General features: G+C 50.3%; 1 protein-coding gene across 1 annotated transcript in view; it reads left to right on the forward strand.

Annotated features, from left to right (window-relative positions):
- Window positions 1–313: 313 nt before the first annotated feature.
- Window positions 314–26,675, forward strand: part of TEX264 (testis expressed 264, ER-phagy receptor) — a 37,058-nt gene continuing 10,696 nt past the window's right edge. Inside the window, exons 1-2 of the mRNA XM_034775726.1 lie at window positions 314–355; window positions 9,950–10,115. Of these exons, the coding sequence (XP_034631617.1) occupies window positions 314–355; window positions 9,950–10,115 (208 nt within the window). The remainder of the gene's footprint in view (window positions 356–9,949; window positions 10,116–26,675) is intronic.

The raw sequence follows: 26,675 nt of genomic DNA on the forward strand, positions 1-26,675 counted from the left end.
GCACAGGGCTCTGTCCTTGGCCCCTTCTCTTTTCTCTCTCTATGTCATCTCTCTGAGTGATTTCACCCACTCACACAGTTTCAGTTACTTTCTCTTTGCTGAGGACTCCTGTGTCTATTGCTCCATTCTTGACCTGTCTACTGCCATCCAATCTCACCTCTCAGCTTGTCTCTTGGACATTTCCTCTTGGGTTTCTCACTATTAGCTAAAACTTAACATGGCCAAAACTGAACTTCTGATCTTTCTTTCAAAACTCTTGCCACTCTCCCCATTCTCTGCAACTGTTGAACTTGCCACCGATCAAGCCTGAAACATGAGGGTCTTCCTCAACTCCTTCCACTTCGGTTATGTCCAGGTGATGTCTGCATCTTGCTGTTTTTTCCTTCAGAATATGTTGAAGAGCTCACCTCTTCTCTCTTTCTGCACAACTAACACTCTTACCCAGGTCCTCCTCATCTCTATCTTCAGTACTGCAGCCTCCTCCCTACGGTTGATGTAAATAGGTGCAGCTACATTGAGCTACACCAATTTACATAAGCTGAGCATTTGGTTCAGTATTTCCAAAAGTTCTTCTAGGTCTAGCAATCCTCTTCTGACCGCCCTCCCCCCGCCCCCCCATGCTCTGGATATATCCAATGGGCTGGATAATCCGTAGTCAGCTTTTTAGTTTGTACCCACTAATTAGGTAGTTGGGCATATAGTGAGCTCATTTTAAATACCTGTCTCTGAGTATGTGTGTGTGTGTGTGCGTGCTCGCATGCAGTCTTTTAGGTGCAAACGCTTGCATGCGAGTCTTTGCAGGGATAAATTGGAGATGGACGTGAGACTAGTGGTTCTTTGGAGGGCTTTCCGTATGGTTTTGGCTCTGTATGTTTTGCTGTGTAGGATGCTCTATGTCCTGTGAAGAATCCCTTGGCTATCAAATGATGTATGCTGTATATTCTGCTATGGGGGCATTCTTAGGGCCTTGTAAATCCTAGGTGGGGGACATGTGTAGGGCTAAAGGGTGTTCATTGGTGTTGGTTTACCCAGTGCCCAGAGCAGCCCCTGCAGGGTCTGAGAAAGCAGCCTAGCAGGCTCAGTCCCTAAGCTCCTTGTTTTTCCTTTTTCCCCGTTTGGGTTGTCAAAAAGCAGCTCCGCTTCCCTTTGAGCAAAGATCATAAGGAGGAACGGAGCTCCCTGGTGGGAAGCACTGAACAATGCGGCATATTGTTGTGTCTCCATTTGGCCTAATCTTCCGAAGATTTGAGGCTGCTTAAAAGCTGTGGATCCCCCAGCAGACCCGATTGGTGTGGCAACCAGCAGGTAATCCTCTTTTACCTCTAATTTAGAAGCCAGTTGCTGCGGAAGGTTTGGGAACCTCATTAACAGCCCCTTTCCTGAGATGAGCTGAGCGGCATGGAATCGCCAGTGTCAAGATGGGTGTTTTTTTCTTCTCCCTAGTTTGGATGCATCCTAAAGGTTGTGGCTGTGACTCTCCACGTACTTGGAATGGCTGCAAACACTGGAGGAAGAGGTGGGAAAGTCCAGGCCTCTTCCAAGTAGAGAGGCAGGAGCAACAAGTGTACAAGAGTATCAGTATTTTCCCAAAAGGAACCAGACTGGAATCCTGGAGTCCTCTCTTTTGCAACTAGCGAACCAATACAACTGAGGAGATGACTTCCCTCCAGCTCTTTGTGAGCCACAGGGCTGAGTGCAATTAGCCATCTGTCCTTTAGTCATCTGATTGCCCAGGCTAAAATACATCTTTGGTGTCCATATGAAGGTTTAAATTGTCCGGAGTCCAAGGGAGGACTCTGTGTATCTGGCTGCTTCTGTTCCATCCCCTCTGCTTGGCTCATCTCAGCTGTGTTTGGCTCCTGAACTTCTGGGGTCTTCAGGGAGACCAAGTGAGCAGAGACCCCCAACCCAGCAATGGGATAGGAAGTATCATTATCCCCACCTTACTGATGGGAAAACTGAAGCACAGAAAAATTTAAGTGATTTGCTCAAGATCAAAGCAATGAGAAATTAAGTGATTTGCTCACCGCATTCCACAAACAGTCCCACTCTCCCAATCTCTGATTTCTTTAGAGTTTCTTCCCATTATGTGAATGTTTCGAGGATATGTTCTGGAGCTCTGGAAGAAGACACTAAGTCTACTGGCTATTCTGAAGGAGGCAGTGGCATTCCACGAATACCAGTGAATATTGAGTACATATGATGTCTGTACCTACTGTTCTGGGGGAGTGTGAAAATTCCCAAGGAAGTGTAGCCAATGCACTGTATCCAATATTCCCCTCCCAAAGCCATTCGCCCTGTGGCCATTTCACATGTCATGTCTTCTGACTTTCTTTAAAGTGAATTTCATATCACTGGCAGATGCTGGATGGACACCCTGGCGACTGATGTTTTCCATTTATCTGTAGAACGGGAACAGCGTGGACAGCGGCCTGTTAGAGATATGTGTCATTGCCTAACATAGGACATAAGCTACGTACATGAAACTAAAGGCCTTTCTTGGGTTTGGATTCAAACTTTGCAGCATGGCCTATCGCAACACTAATTTTTCTTCGAGTGGTTGCTGATGTGCATTCTAATAGGTGCACGCGCGCTGCGTGCACAATTGTCGGAAGGTTTTCCCCCTAGCAGTACCCATTGGGTCGGCTGTGGAGACCCCTAGAGTGGCGCCTTTATGGCAGTGTATATAGGTCACTGCCAACTCGCCGCCTGCTCAGTTCCTTCTTACCATCAGTGATGGTCGTTGGAGCAGCTCAGTCTCTTGCAGTCGTAAGTACCTACCTAGTGGTTCCCTTTTCTAAGTTGTTAGTTGGTTATATAGTAGTTTGTAATTAGTTGGACTTGCTTCGGGGGGCTTCCCCCCCCCCCCCCCAAGTTTCCCCCGGCATGGGGGCATGCCTCCGTCACAGGGGGTTAAGGCATGCGAGAGGTGTGCGAAACCTATGCCCACAGGCAATCCGCACGCTGCCTGTCTCAAGTGTTTAGGAGAGGGCCATCAGACAGATAAGTGCCCAATTTGCAGGAGCTTTAGACCCAGGACTAAGAGAGAGTAGGCATATCGTTTGAAGCGCCTCCTGATGGAGTCGGCCCTCTGCCCACAGCCAGGACCAGAAGTGGCACCGGCATCATCGGTGTGCAGTGCCCCGGCCTCGGTGCAGGATGTCCCGGCACCGAGGAAAGACTCCCCAGGTATGACGGCCCCAGTGGGACCTCAGCCTGGTCCTGTCCACGCTCATGGGGGTCCTCTTTTGAGCCCATGACAACCTGCCCTCTGTCCTCCCTTTCCTGGAAGGTGGCCTTTCTGGTGGCCATAACCTTGGCCAGAAGGATATCCGAGCTCAGAGCGCTGACTTCCAAGCCACCCTATATGGTCTTTTATAAAGACAAGGTGCAGCTACGCCCTCACCCTGCGTTTCTGGCAAAGGTAGTCTCCCAGTTTCATGTGAACCAAGACGTATTTTTACCTGTGTTCTTCACTAAGCCCCATGCCAGTAACAGAGAACGCATGTTCCATTCCTTGGACGTTAGGCGTGCCCTAGCATTCTACATTGAGCGTACAAAGCCATTTCATAAGTCACCACAGCTTACCTACCTCTCGTAACTGTTGTTCTTCGAGATGTGTTGCCAATGTCCATTCCAAATCCTGCCCGTCTGACCCTACTCGGTGCTTGAATGAGGTCTGATCTTAGATGAGGAGCAGTTAGCTAAAATTAAACCCAGGGAAGAAAGAAGTGATGCTATTGGCTAGAGAGAAGCACTTGAGAGCTAACCAAAAGCCAAACCATCACTCTCAACAGAAGGCATTTGCCACACTAGTGTCAACACAATATGCAACCTAAGAGTTCTTCTGGCCTCCTCCCAGATTCTAGGTGACCAAATACCAACAACTATCCTCTTCCCCCTCAAGCTGGTCAAGAGACTTCATCCCATCCTGGCACAACCTGGTCAAAGTGACCCATGAGTTGGCTCCATAGGATGTCGAAGTTAGTTCAAAGTCCTAGGTTTGGTCTTCAGAGCTCTTATTAGGTCGTATGAACTATCTCAGAGACTGCTTCTCCTTCATGACCACAAGCTCCTGAGAGACCTGCAGTCATCAAGTGCAATGCAATTCTTACTGGATCGGGAAAGGCTGGCAGGAGCTGGAGGCAGAGCCATGGCTGTTCAGTGGCCTTCCATGAGAGATGAGGATGACCACAAACCTGCCTGCCTGCAGGACCACAGGCAAGAGTCACGTCTGTTTCATAGCCTGACAGTAAACATTATTGTGGTGACATACATTACTACATAAAAATACAGGAACTCCTCTACTCTGTCTTTCTTTACATGTGGGGGGACAATATGCAGCAAGAGAAGCTAAATTCTAGCCAGCCCTATCCTCTTCTGAATGTGAAGAGGAGAAAAGACTATGAACTTGTGTTGACCTTTTATATACATTAAGCATTCTGATATCCTGGTGATGGGCATAGTATAAATACTGGGATGGGTAGTGTTAAATCATGGGGGCGGGAGCAGAACATTGGCTTTGGATGTGTTGGGGCAGATGATGAGCCTGAGCGTAGACTCTCCAATGCAGATGCCCTGGGAACGTCTCCTTGTTGTGTGCCTCCTGTTTGAAATCCCGTTTCGTTGTTTTGGTGCCCACTCTTGGTGCTGGAGTGCCAGTTGGACACGTCTTCTGCAGGCTTTGTTGCAATAACCTAAAATAACTTATTGAGCTTCAGTTTCCTGATGGGCTGGTAACAGTTGAGTTAAAGGCCCAAGGGGCACAACAGCAAGGAAGGTTCTTGTTTGGTTTGTCATTTTAAAAAACCAAGAGAGATGTGAGCTATCTCTGGTCTGCTTTTAAAAACAACCCAACCCTTTTTATTTAATACCGTTCTTGATCTGTGTTTGATACTGTTTCACCTGCCTTCAAGTAAGAGCTGTAGATGCTTCAGATGGATTGGAAAGTTGTCTGTGTTCCCTCTAACGTCTCGAAGGGACCAGTCTCCTTGTCAGAAATGTGATTTCTTTACAGTGGAACACTCCACTGAATCATGACAGATATTGCCTGCTCCACGGGTAGCAACATTATGTTAGAAGGACTGGTTTCGGCTCTCCTGCAACAGATAAACGAGATTGGGACAAGAAATTGATTTCCTCCATTATCTCCATTTTACTGATGGGGAAACTGAGGCACAAAAAGTGTAACACCAACGTTTCCAGAGTGGCCATTGAATTTTGGATTAATTTTCAGAGGCCCAACCTGAAATATTTGGGGCCTGGTTTTTCAGAGGTGCTGAGCACCCAGAGAATCCCCTGGCTTCATCTTGAGTCTTGGGTGTACCATGCTTCTACAAATCAGGCCTTAGGTGTCCCAAGACCCTTCCGAAAAATGTTGTCTGTAACCTCTCGGTGCCTCAGTTTCCCTCTCTGTAGAATTGGAATAACACCTGCCTCTCATATAGCAAGCAGCCTGCTCTTGGAGCTGTTTTTAGTATGGCTTTGACGCAGTGTCTGAACCGGCAGCTTCCTTGGAGCATCCTGGAAGGATGTTGAGCTTTTGCCAGCTGTTAAGTGAGAGGTGACAGGGAGTTGGCTGCTGCCGTACCGCTGCCGCGTGTGAAAATGGGGAAGGCAGCAGTCAGTGGCCATCAGCAGTGGCACTGTGGCTTCTGACGTTTGCTGTGTGGTGTCGTCCGTGATTTCACTAGCTCAGGCGCCGAGGGAAGTTCATCAGCTCTTGGTTTTATGAATCAGATTGAGGCAGATTTCCCTGCAGAGCTAATATCACACCCCGTTCACTCCCATTTCCTTTTGTGCAGTACTAGAAGTGGTTGCAGGGCAGGATCCAGTGGCATAGGGAGCTCTGCATGTGAGTAGCAGGAGCTGCTGCAGTCAAGATTGAGGACAGAACCGTGTGGGTTCCCAGGACTGCAATTGCAGGGGGTGCTCCAGCAAGACAGATGGATCAGCAGAGCTGTGGGAGGAAAAGCTCCCATAGCAGCAGCCAAGGCTGTCTAAAGCCTCTTGTGGGGGAAGAACAAACATTTCCCCCAGAGCCCCTCTCCCCTAGACAACACAGCTAAGATTCCGTGCGTATCGCAGTTCCGCTGCATGGTGTGGGGTGAGTTGTAAAGGGGATGTGTGGGGGAATCTCCAGCCCTGGGACATGCTTCGTGCCAGCTCCCTGAGCACCCATGTGGGCGTGTATACTGGGGGGCGAGGTGTCTGTGGCGGAGATGTGGCCTGTGCGCTCTAGCTGTGGGTGGGGAGTGGCGCTGTAAATGCTGTACAAGCCATGGGACACGATGGGGACCCCCTGCGTTGGGCACCCAGGCAAAAACCATTCACCTGGGTTTGTGCAGTGACTTCATGCGCTGTCCCTCGCTTCACTGCAGTTCCTCTAGGAATCATTGTTTGAAAAAGATTGCCCTGCTGTTGCTATTGACCCCCTATTTTGCTAGCCTGGCTCAGCCTCCCGCTCCTCAGCTGGGGAGCCCTGCACAGTATCCCCCATTTCATTATTAGACCAAGCAGCCAGTTCCGGGTCAGGAATCAAGAAGGCTAAAGACTCACACAGGCATGGCCCCCTTGGCATGAACCTTCCGGGCTTTAAACATTAGTGTTTATTCATAATGACCCCGTGCCGGGGGCGAGGCTGCCAGAGCTGCCCTCCCTGGGAAGTGTGGGATTTCAGGCCAGGCAGAGGTTTTCAACAGCTGGTGGGGCTGTTGTCTGCTCTATCTAGTGTGCCGCTCTGCTTCCTATCATTCAAATACAGAAATTTTACCTTCGTGCTTGTGACTGTCATGGGATTAATGGAGCAGCAGAAGAGAGGATGGACTTGTGGACAGAGCGCTGGCCTCAGGAGAGCGGAGTTCAGTTTCTTGCTCCACCACATGCTCCCCGCGGGACCCTGGGCAAGTCACTTAACCTCCCCGTGCCTCGCTTTCCCCATCAACAAAATGGGAGTTGATACCTCCCTGCTTCAGAGGGAGAGGGATAAAATCCAGCCACGAGAGGCAGTGACAGTGCTGTAGAGAGATTCTGTCAAGGAGTTTCTTCTCCATGCCCCATTTGCTTAGCAGAGAGGCTTCTTGAGGCAGCTAGTGATGGCGGAAACCTGTCTGCTAGGGCCTAGACTGAGACCCCCCAAACTCGCTGCACACTGCCTGTGGTCACAGCTGTCAATCAGGACTGTACAGTGGATACGAGCTTGTGACTTAGGAGTCTCTGCATCCCATCCCCTGCGTTGTTCATCCCTTTATCTCCTCTTGCTGTTTAAAGTCCCCTTTCCAGCACCATCCCCTTTCTTGCTGTTCTGTTAAAGCAGCTTGTGTCCTTCATCTCTTCTGTTTCCCAGGCCCTGCAGCTATGGAGCAGGGATCGTGCTGCAGTGAGTTGGCAGAGGCTGTCTCGGCATCAGGCTATTTGGGGACATGGGTTTGAGCCTGTGCCGCGCATCCCAAAATAAAGTTACCAGTTATTTTAAAAGAAAAAACAACCCGCCTGCCGTCTCCACCCCCAAATTGCAGCATTGCCATCAACAGTCAGCCCCCTCTACCAGGAAAACTGTAGGAGACGTCAAGCAACACAGCTGCTGGGCGGGCGAGGTGTGGGTGTTAGTCAAAGCGTCCAGCTGTTCTTTCAATGCGGAGTCCATCCCCGCAAGTCCCCTGAGCCTTGCTGGTTTGATCCTGTGTGGTACCAGTGTGAGTCTTCTCCTGTTTGTGCCCTCCTCCCGCCCCCAGTCCAGCTCAGCTGGCACCTGCGGGTTCAGAAAGGCATGGTTCAGCGAGCTGCCTCTTCCAGCAGGTGGGGCGGAGCTGGGCCTATCGGATCACTGAAATCCTTACAGTGGGCTAGTGAGGAGGGAGGGATGGGGGATTGTGGCCAAGGGCGAGGGGAGCAGAGGGGGTGGGAAAGTTGTCTGAAATCCCATGAAGTAGCCTCAAACTCCCCTTCTCTCGCACTTTTGGAAGAAGCTGCTCGATCTGTCTTTCCTGGATTATCTGAATCACTCCAAGAAGCACTGAGGACTCTCACAGCCATGCTGAGGGGTGGACTTTCAGGCTCGGCAGGTCGCTGGTCGAAGCAGCAGCTGGGCCTCTATGGAGCCCCCTTGCTCGTGTCAGTTACCAAGTGCTTCAGTAACCGACAGCAGAGGAACATCTGCTTCCCAGTGCCCTGCGAGTGAAACACAGATACTGGCCCAGGTTCATCCCTGTGGCAAATCCATTAAATGCAGCGCGGTTCACACCAGGATTTAATTTGACCCCATCTCTAGGCTGGTGGGAGTGGGGGCCAGTTCTTGGCCGGGCATGGAGCTGAATCCTTGAGGCCTCCTCACAAGTTTCAGCTTGTCCTGTTGAAGAGGGTTTGATTTGCGTTGGCTTCCCTTCCTCCTAAAGATTGCTTTAACCCTTTGGGTGCTGGCTGTCACAAAGAGATTCCATTTCATTGACTTCATGGCAGGACAGGCTACACAGGTTAAAGCCCGAGGGTTTACCTGGACTAGCTAACATGCCTTGTCTTTACTGGGATTGTAACGTGCTAGCTTAGCATGGGTTACAAATACACCTTTTTTCCTGGTGACGACACAGCCTCTATGCATAGGACAGATGCAACTGTGGGAATGGGGTAGGTGGGGTGGGCTCCATTGACATTGGTAACAGCTTATCAGGTGTTAAGCTGTGCTGATGTAGGTTGGCAGGGTGTGGTGTAACCCAGTGTACTGGCAGTGCTGGGGAAAGCCTCCTAATGAAATCCAAGCTAATGTCATTTGGGGATTGACTTGAAAGATCTGCTGTGCAACCCATGGGAATCCAGCATTCTCCCCAAATCTAGCATCCTCTATCTTTGCTCAGCTGAGGACACTGGGCCAGTGAAGGTTGGCCCTGCCCGATAACTAGCCCCCCTGGATGGTTATCCTCTGAGGAATCAGCGGGTTCTGAAATACTCATACTGAAAACTAGGATTGATTTTGTCATCTAACTGGAAATGCTCTGGGGTTAAATTTGCACGGCTGCAGGGCCACAACTCACTGTCAGTGCAGAGTAGAATGCATCCCCGTTCCACCCCAAGAAGAACACAGGTAGGGCACTATACGATGAATAGGCTGCTCTGAACCTTGCAGCTTCTCTATGGGTCCGGAGCAGAGATTCTCAGCCTCTTTTCAACCATGGTCTCCCTGTGCAGCCACTCACTGAAGTCCTTCTCCTTAGAAAAACAACAAGGAGTCTGGTGGCACCTTAAAGACTAACAGATTTATTTGGACATAAGCTTTCGTGAGTAAAGTATTTGGGCGTAAGCTTTCGTGAGTAAAGTATTTGGGCCTAAGCTTTTGTGAGTAAAAACCTCACTTCTTCGGATGCATGCATCCGAAGAAGTGAGGTTTTTACGCACGAAAGCTTATGCCCAAATAAATCTGTTAGTCTTTAAGGTGCCACCAGACTCCTTGTTGTTTTTGTAGATACAGACTAACACGGCTACCCCCTGATACTTTTCTCCTTAGATGGCTCCCACAGTCCTTTGCATGCTCTTGTGATGCTTGAGAGAAGAATGTGGAAATGGGCACAGTGGTCTGGGTGGTAACTCCAGGAGCCCAGTCCTGTGATGAGATGAGCATCCTCTATTCCTTTGACTATCTTCTCTCTCCTCTACCCTGTGCTGTCCATGGTATTTCTAAGGCACCTCTTGTGATATCTAAGTGCCAAGTTGAGGGGCGTCAGCACCTTTCAGCATCTCACTGGTTCAGGCCCTGGTGTCTGAGGTGGACATGGTCCAAATGATTGGACTTTGGCCTGGGACCCAGGCTAGAAGTATAGTCACAGCTCACTTGAGTGTTACAAGTTACTGACTGGGAACTGCTGGTCAAGAGAATCGCATTGAGAGATGGCCCTGTGATGTCATGGTGCTTGCAGAGTGATGGGATGCATGGCTAACGTGTGCCTGTGCTCTCTTTCAGGAGAGGAAGCTGTGCGCTCATCCCAGGCTGGAGATCTACAAAGGAGACCGCATCTATTTTGTGTGCCCCCTGGCACGCCAAGGAGACTTCTATGTGCCAGAAATGAAAGAGATGGAGCGGAAGAGCAGAGCGGCAGAAGCAGACGATGCACAGACAGATATCACAGGTACCCATAGGGCACATGCATGTTTCTCTTGCTTTCCTGTTGAAGTCAGTGCTTTCCAGGGTTGACTGGATGCAGGTGTCCCCAGACCCTCTGAGGCAGTGATGCTATATCAGAGGTGGGCAAACTACGGCCCACGGTCCACATCCGGCCCGTGAGGCTGTCCTGCCCAGCCCATGAATTCCTGGCCGGCCCCGGCCCCTCCCCTGCTGTCCTCCCTCCCCTGCAGCCTCAGCTCACCGTGCCAGTAGCACGGCGGCGTGGCTAGCTCTGGCCGGGCAGCGTGGCTCACGGGCAGATTTACCAGTGAACACAGGGTGCCCTGGCATGGGCCCCCCAACAACAGAGGGACCCAGGGCCGGGCACTCGGGCAGCTCAGCACCGGCGCACCCCCCCGCGGGGGGAGAGGGGCTGCACTGTGGGGGCAGGGGAGCAGGCGGGTGGTGTGAGCGCGGGGAACGCGGCTGGAGGACTCAGGAGGAGCACTGGTCAGCCGCACAGCTGGCTGGAGAGAAGTGGCGCTTTGAAGGGGAAACCGCCGCTTCTCTCCAACTGCGTGGCTGCCCCTGCTCCTCCTGAGTCCTCCGCTCATGTTTGCAGGGCTGCATTCCGATAGGGGGTGGGGTCCCGGGGAGGTGGTTAGGGGCAGGGGGTCCCGGGAGGGGGCAGTCAGGGGACAGGGAAGGGGGTTGGATAGGGGGGGGGGTCCCGGGGGGTGGCAGGACCGGCTCCAGGCACCAGCAAAGCAAGCACGTGCTTGGGGCGGCACAATTCCAGGGGCGGCATTCCAGCTTTTTTTTTTTTTTTTTTTTTGCTTGGGCAGTTGCGCTCTCAGAGCTTGGGGTGGCAAATTTTTTGCTTGGGGCGGCAAAAAACCTAGAGCCGGCCCTGCCCGGGAGGGGACGGTCAGGACAAGGAGCAGGGGGGGTTGGATGGGTCAGGAGTTCTGAGGGGGGCAGTCAGGGGGCGGGAAATGGGAGGGGGCAGATAAGGGATGGGGGGCAGGCTGTTTCAGGGGGCACAGCCTTCCCTACCCAGCCCTCCATACTGTTTTGCAACCCTGATGTGGCCCTCAGGCCAAAAAGTTTCCCCACCTCTGTGCTATATGGACAAAGCAGACATGGTGGAGGGGGAGGCTGGTGATTTTACCCCTCCATTCACTGAGCAGCTGGAATTGAAGCATCTTGTTTCTTTAAAGGAACAACATCCATTAAGTTCCAGCAAGGCCCAGAGCCTATAACGCAATTACTCATGATTTCAAACAAGTCAACTCCTATCCCTTAGATTGAAATAAGTGTTGATCTTGTCACCCACTTGACCCCTGGGGTATAGGCCACATCTTGCATAGTACATGGTCGTACTTACAATGTCAAATAAACAGTAAGCTAGTCTCAATTTGAACTATTGTGGTGCTACTGCCCTACTTATAATAGCGTTATTTGGCTACTGCAACTTAGTTGTAGTCACTTTTTCTCCTCACATAGCTTTGTCTTGAGCTCTTGTGCATCTGTCGTATTTGGAATCCTGAGTAATTTAAGCAACAACTTTCTAGAGCCAGTGCTAGAATTATCCAATGGCACCTGCTTAACGAGATCTGCTGAAGTCTCTGTGTATCTAGAAAGGAAGTGATTGTAATGCCTGTAGGGGCGTGACAGCAGTGCTATGCTCTCCTATCATGGCACTACTGCTGTTATAACTCAGAATGCTAGTTGCTCACCCCATGTGCTCACACTTTCGTGAAACCAAAATATATGTGACTCATAATTGCTCTCTATAAGCTGTAAATATTTTACATCTGGGACATATGTTAGATGATATACTGTCTTGCGAAATACTGTGAAAGCAGCCCCTTTCGCACATTTCAGGTCAGATATACTTATGTAATATGCATTTAAAAAGTGACATACTCTTTATGTATATATCACATGCACATCTTTTCCACATGGGCAGTCTTATGATATTTTTCTTTTGCACTTCTTTAATTTTGAATTTCTTTCATTTGTAATCACGTGTACCATAAACACGAAAAGGGGAAGCTGTTTTCTGAGATCTTTGTTCATTCAGCAATGCCAATATCAGGACAGTCAGAGTCCTGGCTCTTGCACAGTGCTCTCAACTCTTCCCCCTTTCCTGTAGCTTTATAATGGGCTCGTCCGTGATCTGATCACATGATGCTGTAATGTAACATGCTGTTTGGACTAATGCAGTATTTTCTTGCACTGGATTGGCACTCTTTTCTATACCTTTAGGTGCCAGTGTACAGCATTGGACCAATCAGATCTTTATAAACAGACACATTTTTGTGCACATGTAATTGTTTGATGTGGTTATATGTGTGCATTTTTGTCAATATAGTTTCAAAAATTGGAGTCTGTATTAACTTGGTTAGATAATATGGAGAAAAACTCTAATTTCATAGATCCAAGGGGCAGAGTTAAGGTGTTCAGAGCCTTCTCTCTGAATTACCTGACTTTAATTTAACATAGGTTTTGGTCAGTATTATATGTGGCGGCTCTAGCTTCTATATAGTTACAGAAAAATAGAGATCTCTTTACGTAGAGAGAGAGAGAATGAGAGAGGACGTTCCCCAGAGATGGTTAAAATTCCACTTGCTGACTAGTGGCTGGGCGAGGAGGAAGTTATTTTGCAGCTTTCATGTCATGAGACATTTGGATTTTCCATATGTGAGTTGCGATGCAGTGCTGTCCGCCCAAGTCTGCAGAGAGCCAGCCTGAAACAACGGCCTTGAGAGGTTTAAATTGCCTTGAATGTAAATGTCAGTGTTGTTTACTTCACTGCTGATCATTTGAGCATAAACAATAGTGGGACGGTGGGTGAAGCTGTGCTATATTGTGTGGGCTCTGCATAGCCACGCCCCTTCCACACCCATTCCGAGTTCTTTTCAGACCTGTTCCATGTGATTCTATAATGTCAAAGAAACCCAAAGCAACTGTGACACCATTTTAACCAGTAGGATTTCAGTGTATGAATAAGAGCAGACCAACTGCATGATGGTTGGCTGAGTTACCACCAAGGTCATAACCCCAACACGCATCTCTCTCTGATGTCGACATCTCACCAGTGTTAGCGTAACTGCTTTGAAGTCAAACTCTTAAATCAGCTACTAGAATAATGGGGCCATGCAAGTATCAGCTGGGTAGAAAACACCTCTTCAGGGAGGACTGCTAGTGGCATGGAGAGACTTTCATCTCCAGCTTGCTGCTCGGCATCCAGTCCTGGTAAGCAGTGACCAAAAATGGTTTCTCTTTGATGGCTGTTCAGTGTGAAACGAATTGTTGATTTTAGACCAGTTTCTAGTGGGCAGGTGACCACATCAAACAATCCCCAGCATGTGTGGCCTGCTTGTTGGCAGTCACAGTAGAGAGCCCAAGGACTGAATGGGCTATGAGGATTGAACAACTAGCTCACTCCTTGAAGGGATCCCCCCAGGTGTGGATTGAGGCCCATTCATGGGGAACGCCCGAACTGCCATTGACCATGCTGTTCCTGTTGTGGAGATGGAATGACCCGAGCTGCCAATAAAACACCTGTCAGCAGCACGAACATTTAGAAGAAATAAACCCCAAATAGGCAATTCTCAGGTCTCCCTGTGGCACTGCCCGCTGGCCATTAACATTGCATTCAGATTCACGGAGTAGGACATCTCTGGCACTCTCTCTGTTCTTCTCAGAGCTGAGTTAAAGTCAGGCCTCGCCTGTGAGTTGAATAGAAAGGTTTCTTTTTGCTTTTTAAAAAAATGTTCTCCCCCCCCCCAAGCTATTCAGAGCAAGTTCATCCCAAGTCATGGCTTCTTCAACCACGCACCCTGGAGGGGTCAGGAATGTAATGACCCACCAGTTCCCCATGTTTCTTTATTCATTTTCTCTTGATTTCTGCTCCCTATCTTCTGGCTATGCGGGTATTGGGGGGAGGCCACGGTGGACCAGTTCTGACCCACAACTTTGTTTTCTCACTTACACAGGTTGGATCAGCACTTGACCCATCAGATTGCTCTCTCCATCCATCCAATTTTGTAAAGGTCTCTGTAGAGTGGCCCATGTTGAAGAGATTAGCTAGCAGCCTGTTCCCCACAGGGGTCCTCACTTCTCGGGCCAGATTCTCAGTGGGTGTAAATCAGTGTAACTGTCACGTATATATCGCTTTATACCTAGTTATCTTTGGTTGTGTTGTATGTATGCTATCAGGTGGTAGCTGACCACAGGATGAGCATGGTCAGTGCCCTTTCCTTTGGGCCCAATCCTGTGAGATGCTGAGTCTTGCCTGAGTGGTGTTGTGCCCCTCCTACTCCCAGTGAGGCAAATGGGAATTGAGGGTGCTGAGCACTGAGCAGGATTGGACCCTTTCTCATCACCCTCTTCATCCCTTCCCTCTTCTCATTCATCTGCAATTCTAAGGCCAGGTCACTTCTGGATTATGGGATCATCCTGTCCAAAGCAATTAACAGATGGCAAGATTTTAACATACCCCCCTTCCAATCCTCCTCCTGGGTGTTTAAAAAACATGTCGTTCAGAATTAGGCAAAAGAAAATTCGCAGGGTGTCTTTTTTTAAACCTACTTTGATTTCAGAACAGCAATAATACTTAATAATACCCTGCCCTGAAACAGCACCTTTTGTCTGTGGTTCTCCTAGCTCTTTACAAACAGCTGTATTAAAAATTCCCAAGTCTGTTTGAATTAATGATTTCATTTGTGAATTTCCAGCAGAAGGCTCTGCCATTTCCCCACTGACTTTTGAGGTGAATGGTGTCATTCAAAACCCAGCGACCTGTAGATGTGCAGCAAAGGCTTGGGGTTTTGAAGTTGAGCGGTGATTCTGTGACCTTGGGGGGAAAAAAAAATCACAGCTGTCTGTCTATTATCTTTCCTCCTTATCGAGCCGATCTCCAAGGTGCTGAGTGCCCTCCATGCCGACTGACACCAATAACAGTTGGAGGATGCTTGGGAGCTCACTGGATTGGGCACGATGTGTCTATTTAATCTGTCTACACACTGGTAAAGACTCTGCCTTCCTCTCTGAGGACTGATGCACTCAGCATACACGCTGAGCATACTGGGAGGAGTTGGGGTGCTCAGGCACCTATGTGGTTCAGCACTGTTTCCTTCCCTGCTCTGCAGTCATCAAGGTCATTGGAAAGACAGAAGGAAACTGATGACTCTCCGGGGGGCCAGTGTCAGTCACAATTAGCTTTGTTTTGCACTTAATTATTTTCAAGGGCTTTGGCACCAGCTATGGGCCCTGAGAGCCCTCACTCCAGCCTTGCCTTCAGCGGGACACACTCTGACGTGAGCCTGTTGCCACAGGAATGAACAGAAGGTCAAAGCAAACAAAAGTACCCCCTTGCTGTGGGGGAAAGGAAGGCTGTGTTTTCTGGAGTGACTGGAGACTGATTCTTGTTGGTAGGCTCTGCTGATGCGTTCAGATGTGGCCTGTGATCCAGCTGCATCTCTACAGTCATACCTCCTGCCTATCTAGCCAGAACGAAGGCCATCCCAGAGCATCCTGTGGTGTCCCCCAGTGGGGAGTCAACACTTTCAGGGGACTCACTTCTAAGATGGAAGCAATGATGGTACAGCATGGCTCTGTCAACGCTCCTCAATCCTGACCTGCCTCCTCCTGCCCTGCTGTTCTAGTCCTGGGCTCCCCCACACTGTCTGCTGCTGCTCCCCAGTCCTGACCTGCAGCTCCCACTGCTGTGCCAGGCCTTGGCTTCCCTTAAGCAGAAATTGGCAATAGACTCAATTGTTTGGAGGCTTTGTGGTGTGTCCAGGGAGTTAAACTGGAACCAGCCAAATCTCCTCCTGAGGCAGGGTTTGAACACCAGCCCTGGCTATGGCACTACATCTGCCACCCAGTCCCTCAGGATCATTCCTTCCTTTATCTTCCCTTTCTCTTTCCAGAGAGCTCTCCAGCCTCTCTCCACCCAGCACCTGGTGCCAGAGGAACCCGCTCGGTGCCCTGCTGGTGTCACAATACGTCTTCTTTAGAGGCGGGCTGCAGCTGCAGCTCCTGCTGGGGAGGGGCCCGGGCAAGGCCTGGACTGCCATTTCCAATAGCGTGAGCCACCATTTCAGCCTGACAGGCTGGGTTGTGGGCACCCCTGCTGCTCCGACTGCCCCTGCCCATCTCCTGTTGCCTTTTGTGCAGGGTGTGAAAAGCTGTGATTAGCTGCGCCTTGCCTGTTATTACATTGATCTATTATTTAGCGTGAGATGCGATGAATATTTGATAGGGCTCAGAGCCTGGCTGGGGGGAGAGGGCCAGCTCGCTGAAAGGAAGAATTATGGATTAGGTTCTTGTGCCACAGCGGGAGGTGGGATGCACGGAACTGTGCTTCACTTTTTAACCCTTGCCTGCCCAGAGCAGCACAGGCCTTTTGGATGTTCCGGCAGTTGCATGCCCCTGCGGCTGCTCGGCCCGGTCAACGGCAGTCCCCTCTCTCTGGGCCAGTGAGCTCTTAAAAGAGGGAGAGATTCCTGCGATGCGGGCATGAGGCGACAGCAGCTGGAGGTGGTTACAGTTAGGTGGTGACAGCGGGGCTCCTGCCTCTCTCTGTGAGGTAGGTGGGTGTTGATTGGACTTCAGACTGGTAGATCTTAATACAATCCCAGTAGGGACCGCTGCAGGGAGAGGGATGAGATGGGATCTGTTGGACCTTTCCCTTCTCAGCCGGCTTATTCCACACAGATAACAAATGCTGGCATGTTTATGACTTATAACAAGCTCCCCTTTCCTCCTAACGAAACAGCCAAAAAAATGAGGAGAGTTTTCCCCTTTGTTCTGTCCCTGCTTTCGATCTCTGGCTCCCCAGTCCCTAGGATGATCTCTGGCTCCCGCGTCCCCTTCACAGCGGGATAGTTCTGGCCTGTAGATTGCTTTCATAGTGTCCATCAGCACCAAATCTGCAGCTAAAGGGGACGTTGTTGTTGTTGTCTCTTTAGTGTGCGTGTACGGGAGGGAGAGAGCGTTTCTTGCTGACAAAAGTGCCAGATTGAGTGCCCCAGCGAGGGAAGCTCTCTGTTTATCTCCAGGACACGTAGAGGTTGGCCAGCAACAGTGTAAACTCCCCGCAGTGACGGGCCTCAGTCCTGACATGAAGGGCCCACCTGTGCTTCTGACAGTAAAGTTCAGTCTCCATGGACCAAGCAGTCTTTGGCCTCTCTGCTCGCTTGCCAATTAGTGTCACTGCAGCAAGGCTTTCTGCTGGGCGGCTGCTCCTCTGCTAGGAACTAAACCCAGGCCCTGTGTCTCTTGGAGGGAAATGTTCAAGGGGTGACTCCCTGTCAGAATCTGACACCGTCCATGGCAAATCACTGGCCGTTCCCTTTTCCTTTCTGCTTTAGAAGCCATACAATGTTTTCCTTCTGCTGAGAGCTGTCTCAGCCCCATATCAACCAGGGAGGTTCAGGAAGGTGCTTTTCTGTCAAACCTGCTTCACTCAGCGCTGTGCAAATGTCCCGCACAGCACAGCTGATTTAGGGGAGATCCTCCACCCCAGGAAAGAGCCCCCCTTACAGCCAAACATCTTGGGCAAGAGAAAGGAACCTGCAGCATTGGCTGCACTGGCAGAGTGCAGTAACAGGACAGCCTCTCCGCTGGCATCTTAGCCCTCATCTCCTCTGGCACTTTCCAATCGTTGCACCAGTGGTGGTAGCTGTAGTGACACACAAGTGTAAACAGGGTTTGGGAATTTCATCACCACGATCCCACATTGATAAGAACACCTGTGCTCTGTCTTGTCCATTCTACATTGGTTTATGCCCTCCATTGCTAGCACTAGTGGAGGTGGGCCAGTGATAGCCTAGGGGTTAAAAACATTGCAGATTCCCTGTTGTACCCATGCAGGACACACACACACACAGGATGTGCTGCATTTCCTAAGGGGATTCCTACGTACCATTATATCTCTGAGATGTGACTGATCTGGTCAGTACTTGGATGGCTGAGCACCAATTGTAGCTTGGATGCTGTAGGGTGTAGTGTGGGTGACCCAGTAGGAGGTATTCTTCCCTGAGGGTCTGTACTGAGCCAGCGCCCAGTGTGGTGGTAGGGTTGCTGTGCTCCTGGAAGCGTTGTTGTTTGTTTGTGTTACCGAAGTGGCTAGGAGCACTAGTCACAGACCAAGAGCCCATTGTAGTAGGCACTGTGTCAACACAGAACAAAAAGATGGCCCCTGTTCCAAGGAGCTTACAGTCTGAGCATAAGACACGAGACAACAGATGGATACAGGCAGATGGAGGAGTGTCGTCTTTTGGAGGACACGTAAAACTCGGAGACCCATTAAAATATCCATGCCACTTTTGGCAAGAGTAAGAGTGTTGATTTTTTTGTCCTAGCCAAATTGCAATTAAATAATTGCTCTGGCATCCCAAACATCCCCCACTCACCCGGTAATTTCAATAGAGAACTTATCCTTCACTTCCTCTGCCAACAAATGCTGGAGAGTGTGGCTGGTGCAGAGTGATTGCCATATTGCACCCGAGAGCTGGCTGCAGCTAGGGCCGTGCAAAGTATTACCTCTACACTGGGTTGTAAAGAGCTTGGGCATCCAATTCTATAAATTGGAAATTAACTTTGGAGGGTTCAGATCCAGGTTCTAACATTGTGGCTGATCCTTATATTTTTCATTGGGCAAATCAAACCCAGGCACCTCTGAAATGTGGTGATCTAGATCCAAGCTTTGCGTCTCAGACCCATCTCTAATATTACTATAGTATAAACTTGTTATAATAATTATCCACATCTCCTTGGGTCTCTGAGGTTCCCAGTGACCATAGCCTGGAGATCCATTCCTAGTCAGAACGGATCCATCGCTAAGTTTGCACCAGGCTGGTCTGAAACTCTCTCTCTTTTTAATTAAGAAAATCTTTTGGTGCCAAGTTCTTGGTTTGTGCGTCTGCGGCAGCGGCGCAGCTGGACGCCACTATGGCCTGTTGGTGTGACGCCACATCTCTGGTTTCAGTTGTCTTTGGAGAAGCAGAATAAATAACAGGGTGTCTGATTTTCACTTGGTTGCATATCCACACCCAAAATCGCCACGTTTTGCAGATGAAACTTTCGCACCCTGCCCGTAGCGGCTCCAGTGACTGTGTCACAGCTGGAGCTGGGAAAAGCGCCGAAGAGTGAGACACACAGGGATTCACACCATCACGTCAGGAGATGGGTACGTGAAGGCGAGTTAGACAAGCTGAGAGGTTGAAGAGATCTTATGCAAGACACATTCATACAGCAACACCCTGGGGTGTGTCCAGCTCTCCTCCTTGACTCTGACCACACACACACAGAGCAACTATAAGTCAGTCTGTGTGCATCCCGGCATCTGCAGAGCTAGGCATATGTGACCATGTGAGTATCCCCGGTAAAATAGCTGTCTAGGGTATTCTCAAGAGTGAATTCCATACAGTGATTTTATAGGAGCTGTCAGAGGGTCTGTTGGTTGTTCAAAGGTGGTACAGTACCTGACACACTTCTCAGGGAGCCTCTAGTGGGACCTGGGGGATGCGTAAGCTACTTTCCATGGGAAGCCCACATCTCCCATGGATGTCAGTGTCAGACCCAAGTATGATGACCCAGGTCAGGCCTTCAAACACTTCCCCAGCTAAGTGAGTAGCTCCCTGGGGAGTTCTGTCACCCTCTGCAGAGCTTAAGCTTTCATTTAAAAAAATATTTTAACCAAGATTTGGGTAAATGGCTACAGTTTGTGGGTGGCTGCATTATTGGTGCCCAGCCTGAGACTCTTAGAAAGCTGATTAATATCACAGTTATATCCAGTTCCCGGCTATTTATTCCTTTCATTGTCGGGGGGGGAGTGGTTTGGGGGAGCAGGGGCATGGCCTTTGTGTTTGCAGGCCGGTAGTGCCACTAGGATGTTTCCTGCTGACTAGTGAGCTTAGTCCTCGGGCGGAGGCATGAGGGGACGTTTTCCAGCCCTGCCCCAGGTGATGAAGTGCTGGTCAGTACCTCTGACAGGGCAGGTGCACTGTCCGGTTTGCCCCTTTCTGCACTTAGTGGGGACAGGACCTGAGAGACCTGATGGCGTCATTTGTGGAGGTGAGATGTAGGCAGGAAAATTGGCACTCTCCCATTTGGGATATTCTGAGGATAACTGACAAGCTTGGCTCCCCTAGAGGAACTCCCAGCTCTTTACAGTGAGCAGCCAAGGGCATCAAGATCCTCACCACCTCCTCCGCCTACCTCTTTTAGAGCTTGTGTTCTGCTGAGGTCCAGGTTGGAGTCCTTTCTGATCAGCGACTGCCATGGGTAGCGTGCCAGTGCCACAACAGTACTCAGCTTTATGTAATCCAGCCTCTCTCATGCAAACTCTGTACGCTTTCTGGAGTTAAATGCAATAGGGACAGAAGGAGAGACGTTAACAGACAGTGATGTGGGAGGCAATAAATGCTTCACAAATGAGATGGGAAGTTGAGGAAGCAAAGAGCTAATGCAAGCCTGGAGCTGCAGAGGAGGTGTCCTTGCACTAGCCGTGGGGCGGGTATGTGGGGCATAGTGAAGAGCGCAGAGAGAGTCGGGAGGGCAGTAGAGAGAACGTTAGGCTGCAGCAAAGTCCATGTAGGGCTAGGAGGAATTGTTGAGTGAGGCTGTCTGATTCAAGCAGGAGATGGTGGTACCATGGGTGGTACCTGAGTTGATTGGGTGTTCATTACAGATTCAGAGGTGTCTGGGGATTGAATACCCTGAGCAGAAGATGTGCCAAGCACTGAAATCTTGGTACCAGTGAAATGAGGGAAGATTCTGCCAAGCCCAGGAGAAGCCCGGACTTCCAAAGAGACTGGCCACCCTGTCTCAACCAACCCCCCTCCCCTAGTTCCATGATAGCTACGTTCTAGCGAACCTTCCTGCTGTAAATCCACTGGAGTGATTCCTCCAGGGGGCACCTGTCCAGGTTCACAGCAACTGCCCCACTACTGCGGGAATCCCACAGCAACCCAATGGCCCATCCGCCTGTCCACCCTTGGGCTTTTCTGTTGCTGTCTTTCTTCACTTGGGGCAGCAGGTGGCACATGTAGGGCCCTCCACAGAAGGGGAGGAGTCTGCCCAAGTGGCTGGCTGAGGCTGTTCAAACATGATTGGAAGTGATAGAGCGCTGGAAAAGTGCCTGGCTATAGGGCACGTGAAGCTATTTCCTGTCGCCCTCAGTGCGGAACAGAGAGATGCGGCTGCTGGGGGTTACGGAACAGTGGAGCAGCGCCATGGAGCCTGAAACCTTGGGTAAACTTTATTAATGCTTTTCGCTTCCGCGGCTGGCACTTTCTCTCTCCTCTTTTCTTCCTTTAATTCATGGTGGCTGCTTACACAGCCGCTCCCTGAGCAAAGTAAATGCTCCTCCTGGTTATGCAATGGATTTCATACAACAGGGGAGAGCCCCCCTGGTTGACATCTGGATAAATTAACAAGTGAAACGAGTCGGGCACCCCAGACTAATCCGGAGTGGAAGTCCATGGAAATCCCAAACCAGTGAAGCAGTTTGAGTGGTTGGCTCTATCTGATAAGGCCAGGCCCAGGACTGGGTGAGCAGGAATGAGGGGCATTGGCAGTGCTGTGCGGGAGCCCAGGACTGGGAGAGCAGGGGAGGTCAGGAGAGAAGTGCATTTGGAGGCTGCTGGGCTGAGAAACTGGCACAGTTCCTCTCTATCTCAAGCCTGTGGGACCATGCTCATTTTGCAGATACGATTAAAGTAACCAAATCGGCCTTTCCAAGCTCTGCCCATTCACACAGTGAGCATGAAAATTCATGATCAGCCACAAAGCCAAAGGGAACAGGCGGACATTGGGATGTGAGCCTTTCAGAGGAGAGCTGTGTTAATTCTGCAAGTGCCAGCCCAAGCCAATCCACTGATCCCCAGGGAGGACTCTAGGCTGAGAGATTCTCCCTTGGGAACTTGTCGTCCGTGATTCCAGAGAGCCTGCACCTGATGTGCAGTGATCGGGTATTCAGTGCAGAGAGCGATGGGTGCAGGTCTGACCCCAGCCTTGTAGCCTCTGCCAGTCTACAGCACACTGCAAAACACAGCACTGCTGACCTCAGAGAACTCGGACGTTTTTTCTTGCTTTTTCCTTTCATTGTTCCTCCCGTTCTTGGAATTGAAGAAGGCCACACTGCCAGTGGAGAACCTGACCAGCCAGTCCAGTATTGGGAGCCCTGCAGACGAAGTGGTTCCCAAGTTCAGAATCAGGATACTCGGCTGCACAGGACCCTGTAGAGCAGCGGCTCTCAGACTGAGAGACCTCATTTCTTTCACCTAAAACTTAGAAGTCCTTGGCATGCTACCTTGGTCATGGTAATCAGTGCAGTGAGAATGGATTCTGAGCACGACCCTGTACGTCAAACTAACCTGCGTACTGTCTGCCTGCAGCCTGCTACCACCAGTGCTACGTGGCCCAGGATGTGAGAACCGCTGTGGTAGAGCAATCTGCCTAGTTTGGTCATTCCAGGACTAGGGCATTTGTGGTGTTTCCTGGTCAAGGATCTCTTTAAGTCAAAGTGCTGAGACTCTGTGACCTTCATTGATCCTGGCTGCGCAACGAGCTCCAGGCCCAGGAGAAAGCTTCTTGAACCAGTTCTGTGCTCACACCTGTAGAAAGATTCCTGTCTGCAATGAATTCACACGGAGGCACTGGGGACATCTTAACACCCGGGCTATTAGATCAATCTTTGTTTTAACTCTGCATGAAAGGAGCTTGTGGTGACCTCAGTCTCTTTTCTACTAGGCATTTAACTGCCCAGCACACCTGTGTGGAATGAGTTCTGCTAGGTCTCAGCCTGGATTTCCCATCCCAGGTATAATTCTGGGAAAAGAAGCCCTCCCTCTTCTTCCCCTTCTCCCTCCCCCCCCACCGCCCAAAGCAGAAGAGAGGGATAGAGTTGCACCGATGTTTCACCTCAGAGGTGTTTCCATTTCAGCAGGTGAACGTGCACTGAGCCAGACAGCATCTGCAAAGTGCTGAGAGATCCCAGAATGAGAAGTGCCTGATAAACATTCATTCATTCAAGGGGAAAAATCCAGACAGGTGTAATGCTTTTCCTACAAGATCAAGTCACCTCGACACAGAAACTACATTTCCGCTAAGTTAAAAAACATGTTGTTTGTCAGGAAATAATCTCGCAACTTCAGCTCCGTCTGGTTCATGGGAGGAGATTGTGTGTGTGTTGCGGGGCGGGGGGGAGGGAGGATGGCGAGTAAAGCGGACAGGGCCTGAGAATAGGGGAAGTGTAGGTCCTCTCTACTACATCAGCAACCCGACACAGGTCAGTAGGTCAGCCGTACCCCTCCCAGAAGACAGAGGCACCATGCCTTTGGTAGGCTGGCCACTGAATGGGGAGGGAGCATGGAGCAAAGGAAGAAGATCTGCAGCAAGAACACATTAGCAAAGAGAGAGGCCCCAGTCCCACAGGTCCCCTCGGCGCTCTGTAGTCGTGATGCCAGTTCCTTGTTCAAAGCAGGAATCTCTTGATTTGCAGGAACAGGACTGAGCACAGAACTGGGTCAGGAAACCTTCTCCTGAGCCAGGCGCTCAGTCCCATCTGCACTGCTTCTCTCACTGAACAATGGGGGGAGGCTGATCAGAAGCTGCATTTTACATGCGATTCCCTTGGTAAGCAGCAGCCATGGGAAAGGGAAAACAGCAAGAGCGCATGACAGTTTAATGGAGTTTTTAGAAAAATATTCGATGATGCCACCTTCTTCCGCAGCTGCTCAGCCCCGTCTTTCAGCCGGAAAAAAGGAAAATCAATTTCAACTGATTTTCATCACTTCTTTGAACCATCTGCCAGTTTTCCCCCATTATTATTTTTAAATCCACACCTGCAGCCAGGCCACCTTGGGCTGCGATCTCTTCAGATACCTCAGGCTCATGGCAGGGGCCGGTGGGAGATCGTCAAGGAAAGTAGAGCTGCTGCAGGCAGCAGTGGTGGCGATTCAGTAGGTGGCGCTCTGCCCTTTGAGTCGCTCCTGAGCCAGTGCATATGGGGCACCCTGCTTTGGTGCTAAGTGCTGATAAGTCGTGATCAGTAATATTTCCAGTGTCGCCCCTTGTACATTTGCAGTTTGGGTAACTGCATTCTGCTTCCTTAAACTCTCCCTGCTACTTGAATTTGATTAGCTACTTCCCTTCCTTCCCCTAAATTGCAGTGTGGTGTTGCTGGGTGCTGCTAAGCAGCTGCTCCATCCCAGCCTGGAGGTGGGCGATGTGAAGTGATCCTTGGGTGGATATAGACTGTAATCCTGTAACATGCTGGGAGCCTTGAGAGAGGTTGTATATCTATCAGATCACCATGACAGCGGCATTTCCAGCCCGGGGTGTTAGTGTGCCATACAGGGAGAGAGATCTCCATTAGGTTTCCTTCCTCCTTGCTGGAGTCGCAATGCACCGAGGTTTACACATGTGCCTTGGACAGTTCTTTGCTCTGCTTGGAGGATGTTAACAACTGCCAGGGATCATTGCCATCCTCAGTAATGTTATTGACAACACCATCAATGTGCATGGCGCTTGACACACACACACAGGGGCCTGGTTCTCCTCTCTTGCCAAGTAAATCAGGAGTAGCTCCACTGAAATTGGTGGATTTACATCAGAGTAAACCCGGTGTAAACGTGAGGAGTCGGGGCCAGTGGTCCGTGCTCCAGCAGCTCCACAAAAGGATTTAGGTGCCTAACCCCCATTGATTTCAAAGGGAGTTAGGAGCCTAAATACCTTTGAGGATCTGCACATTACAGTCTAAGGAGAGTTTAGGATCACACGTAGCGCTGCTCTTGCACCTTCCATCTGAGGATCTCAAAGCACTTTATAAACATTAATTAATTAAGTCTCACACACCCTCTGAGGTTGAGTGTATTATTATCCCCATTTTGCAGATGGCAAAGTGACTTGCCCAAGGTCACATGCTGAGGCTGTGGCAGAGCTGGGAAAGCCCCTAGGCTTAGTAACAAGACCAGCTCGGAGGAAGAGCTCTAGGTTTGTGATTGTTGATGGAGTGTCAGTGGTTGGTTCAGGAGTCCCTTGGAGGAAGGTTCCTCAAAGTGAAGGAGCAGGATAGACTCTAAAATGGAGAAATCTACACGGGATTGCTCTAGTACAGGGGCAGTCTGCCCCTTCCCTACAGGCTCCTGTTTGTTGCTGTTGTCACAACTCAGAGTGATGTCATAATTAACAATGATTAATTTTTTCCAGGCAGGTTTTGTCATCCAGCCAGTTGCCCTGGTTACAGCACTAAGTCTGTTTTTAACTTGACACACTTGTATCTTTCTCAGCTCTTTAATTGTGTTGTCGTCCAAACGACCAAGAAAGTGAGCCAGGGACTGGCGTTTGGGATGCAGAGATGGCAACCTGGAGATGGGGACACAGATCATGGAGGTGGGGGTGCGGATGGTGGAGACCGAGGGCTGGGGAAGGCGACACATGGTGGAGATGGTGATCTGGGGATGAGGCCATGCGATTGTGGAGACAGCAATCTGGGGATGTGGCTCAGAATCAGAGCAGGATAAGGGTTCTCAAGTGTCATTCGGGGCCTGACGGAATGAACTAGAGCCAGCGCACTACTCAGAGGCAGAGGGACCCAGAAGGGCTCGATTGTGATGATGATGATGATGTTGTTGTAACTTTTTCTTCTTGGTGGAAATTAACCATCTGCCCAAATTTGCCTCGGCCCCTCTCCTCCTGGCAGACTGCCCGCTTCTGGATCGAGCATTTTACTGCATCTCAGTGCATCTCCGAGTGGCTAGTTGGCTGGCTGCCCTGGGTTCCCATATGAAATGAGTTTTACTGGGTCTCAGCCCCTCCAAGTGCCTGCCTGGGAGTCCTACAAGCATGAATCGCACTAGGTCCCATCTCCTAGAGTGTGTTTGTTGCTAAGTATTTTTGTACTTCCAGGGCTTGGCAGACACCCCTGCCCCAGGAAAGGAGCTACGTTGCTGCTTGTGCTCACTCACGGCTCTCTCCCAGGAATCAGGGACACGTATTGCCTGTGCTCAGTACTCTGCTGTCCTAATTGCTCCCTCCCTCCCCTTGCCTCTGTAGTTTTCCAATGGGCACCAGTCTCCTTGGGCAGCAATTACCTGTGGAATTTTATTTGGAAAGAACATTGCTGGCTTCATATGACAGCCGCGCAAAGCAAAACAGCGTTTTAAGATGAGTCGGTGCTGTTCTCATGGCTGTGAGACGTTAATAGCTCTGCCTGGAGACAGGCAAAGAAAGGACTGGCGCTAAGCAAGCTTCCCGCTACAGCTGTGTTAATGCACCACAATCCTGACCTGAACGCTGCACCCTCAGCCCCACTGCTCCAGTCCTGGGCTCCCTGCACAGCTCTGCCAGTGCCCCTCAGCCCTGCTGTTCGACTGCCTGCTGCTCTGGTTCTGGGCTCCCCGCACAGCTCTGCCGGTGCCCCTCAGCCCTGCTGTTCGACTGCCTGCTGCTCTGGTTCTGGGCTCCCTGCACAGCTCTGCCGGTGCCCCTCAGCCTTGCCGTTCGACTGCCCGCTGCTCTGGTTCTAGGCTCCCCACACAGCTCTGCCAGTGCCCTGCCCTTC

Source organism: Trachemys scripta, chromosome 7, assembly GCF_013100865.1.
Source record: "Trachemys scripta elegans isolate TJP31775 chromosome 7, CAS_Tse_1.0, whole genome shotgun sequence".
NCBI classification, from domain to species: domain Eukaryota; kingdom Metazoa; phylum Chordata; order Testudines; family Emydidae; genus Trachemys; species Trachemys scripta.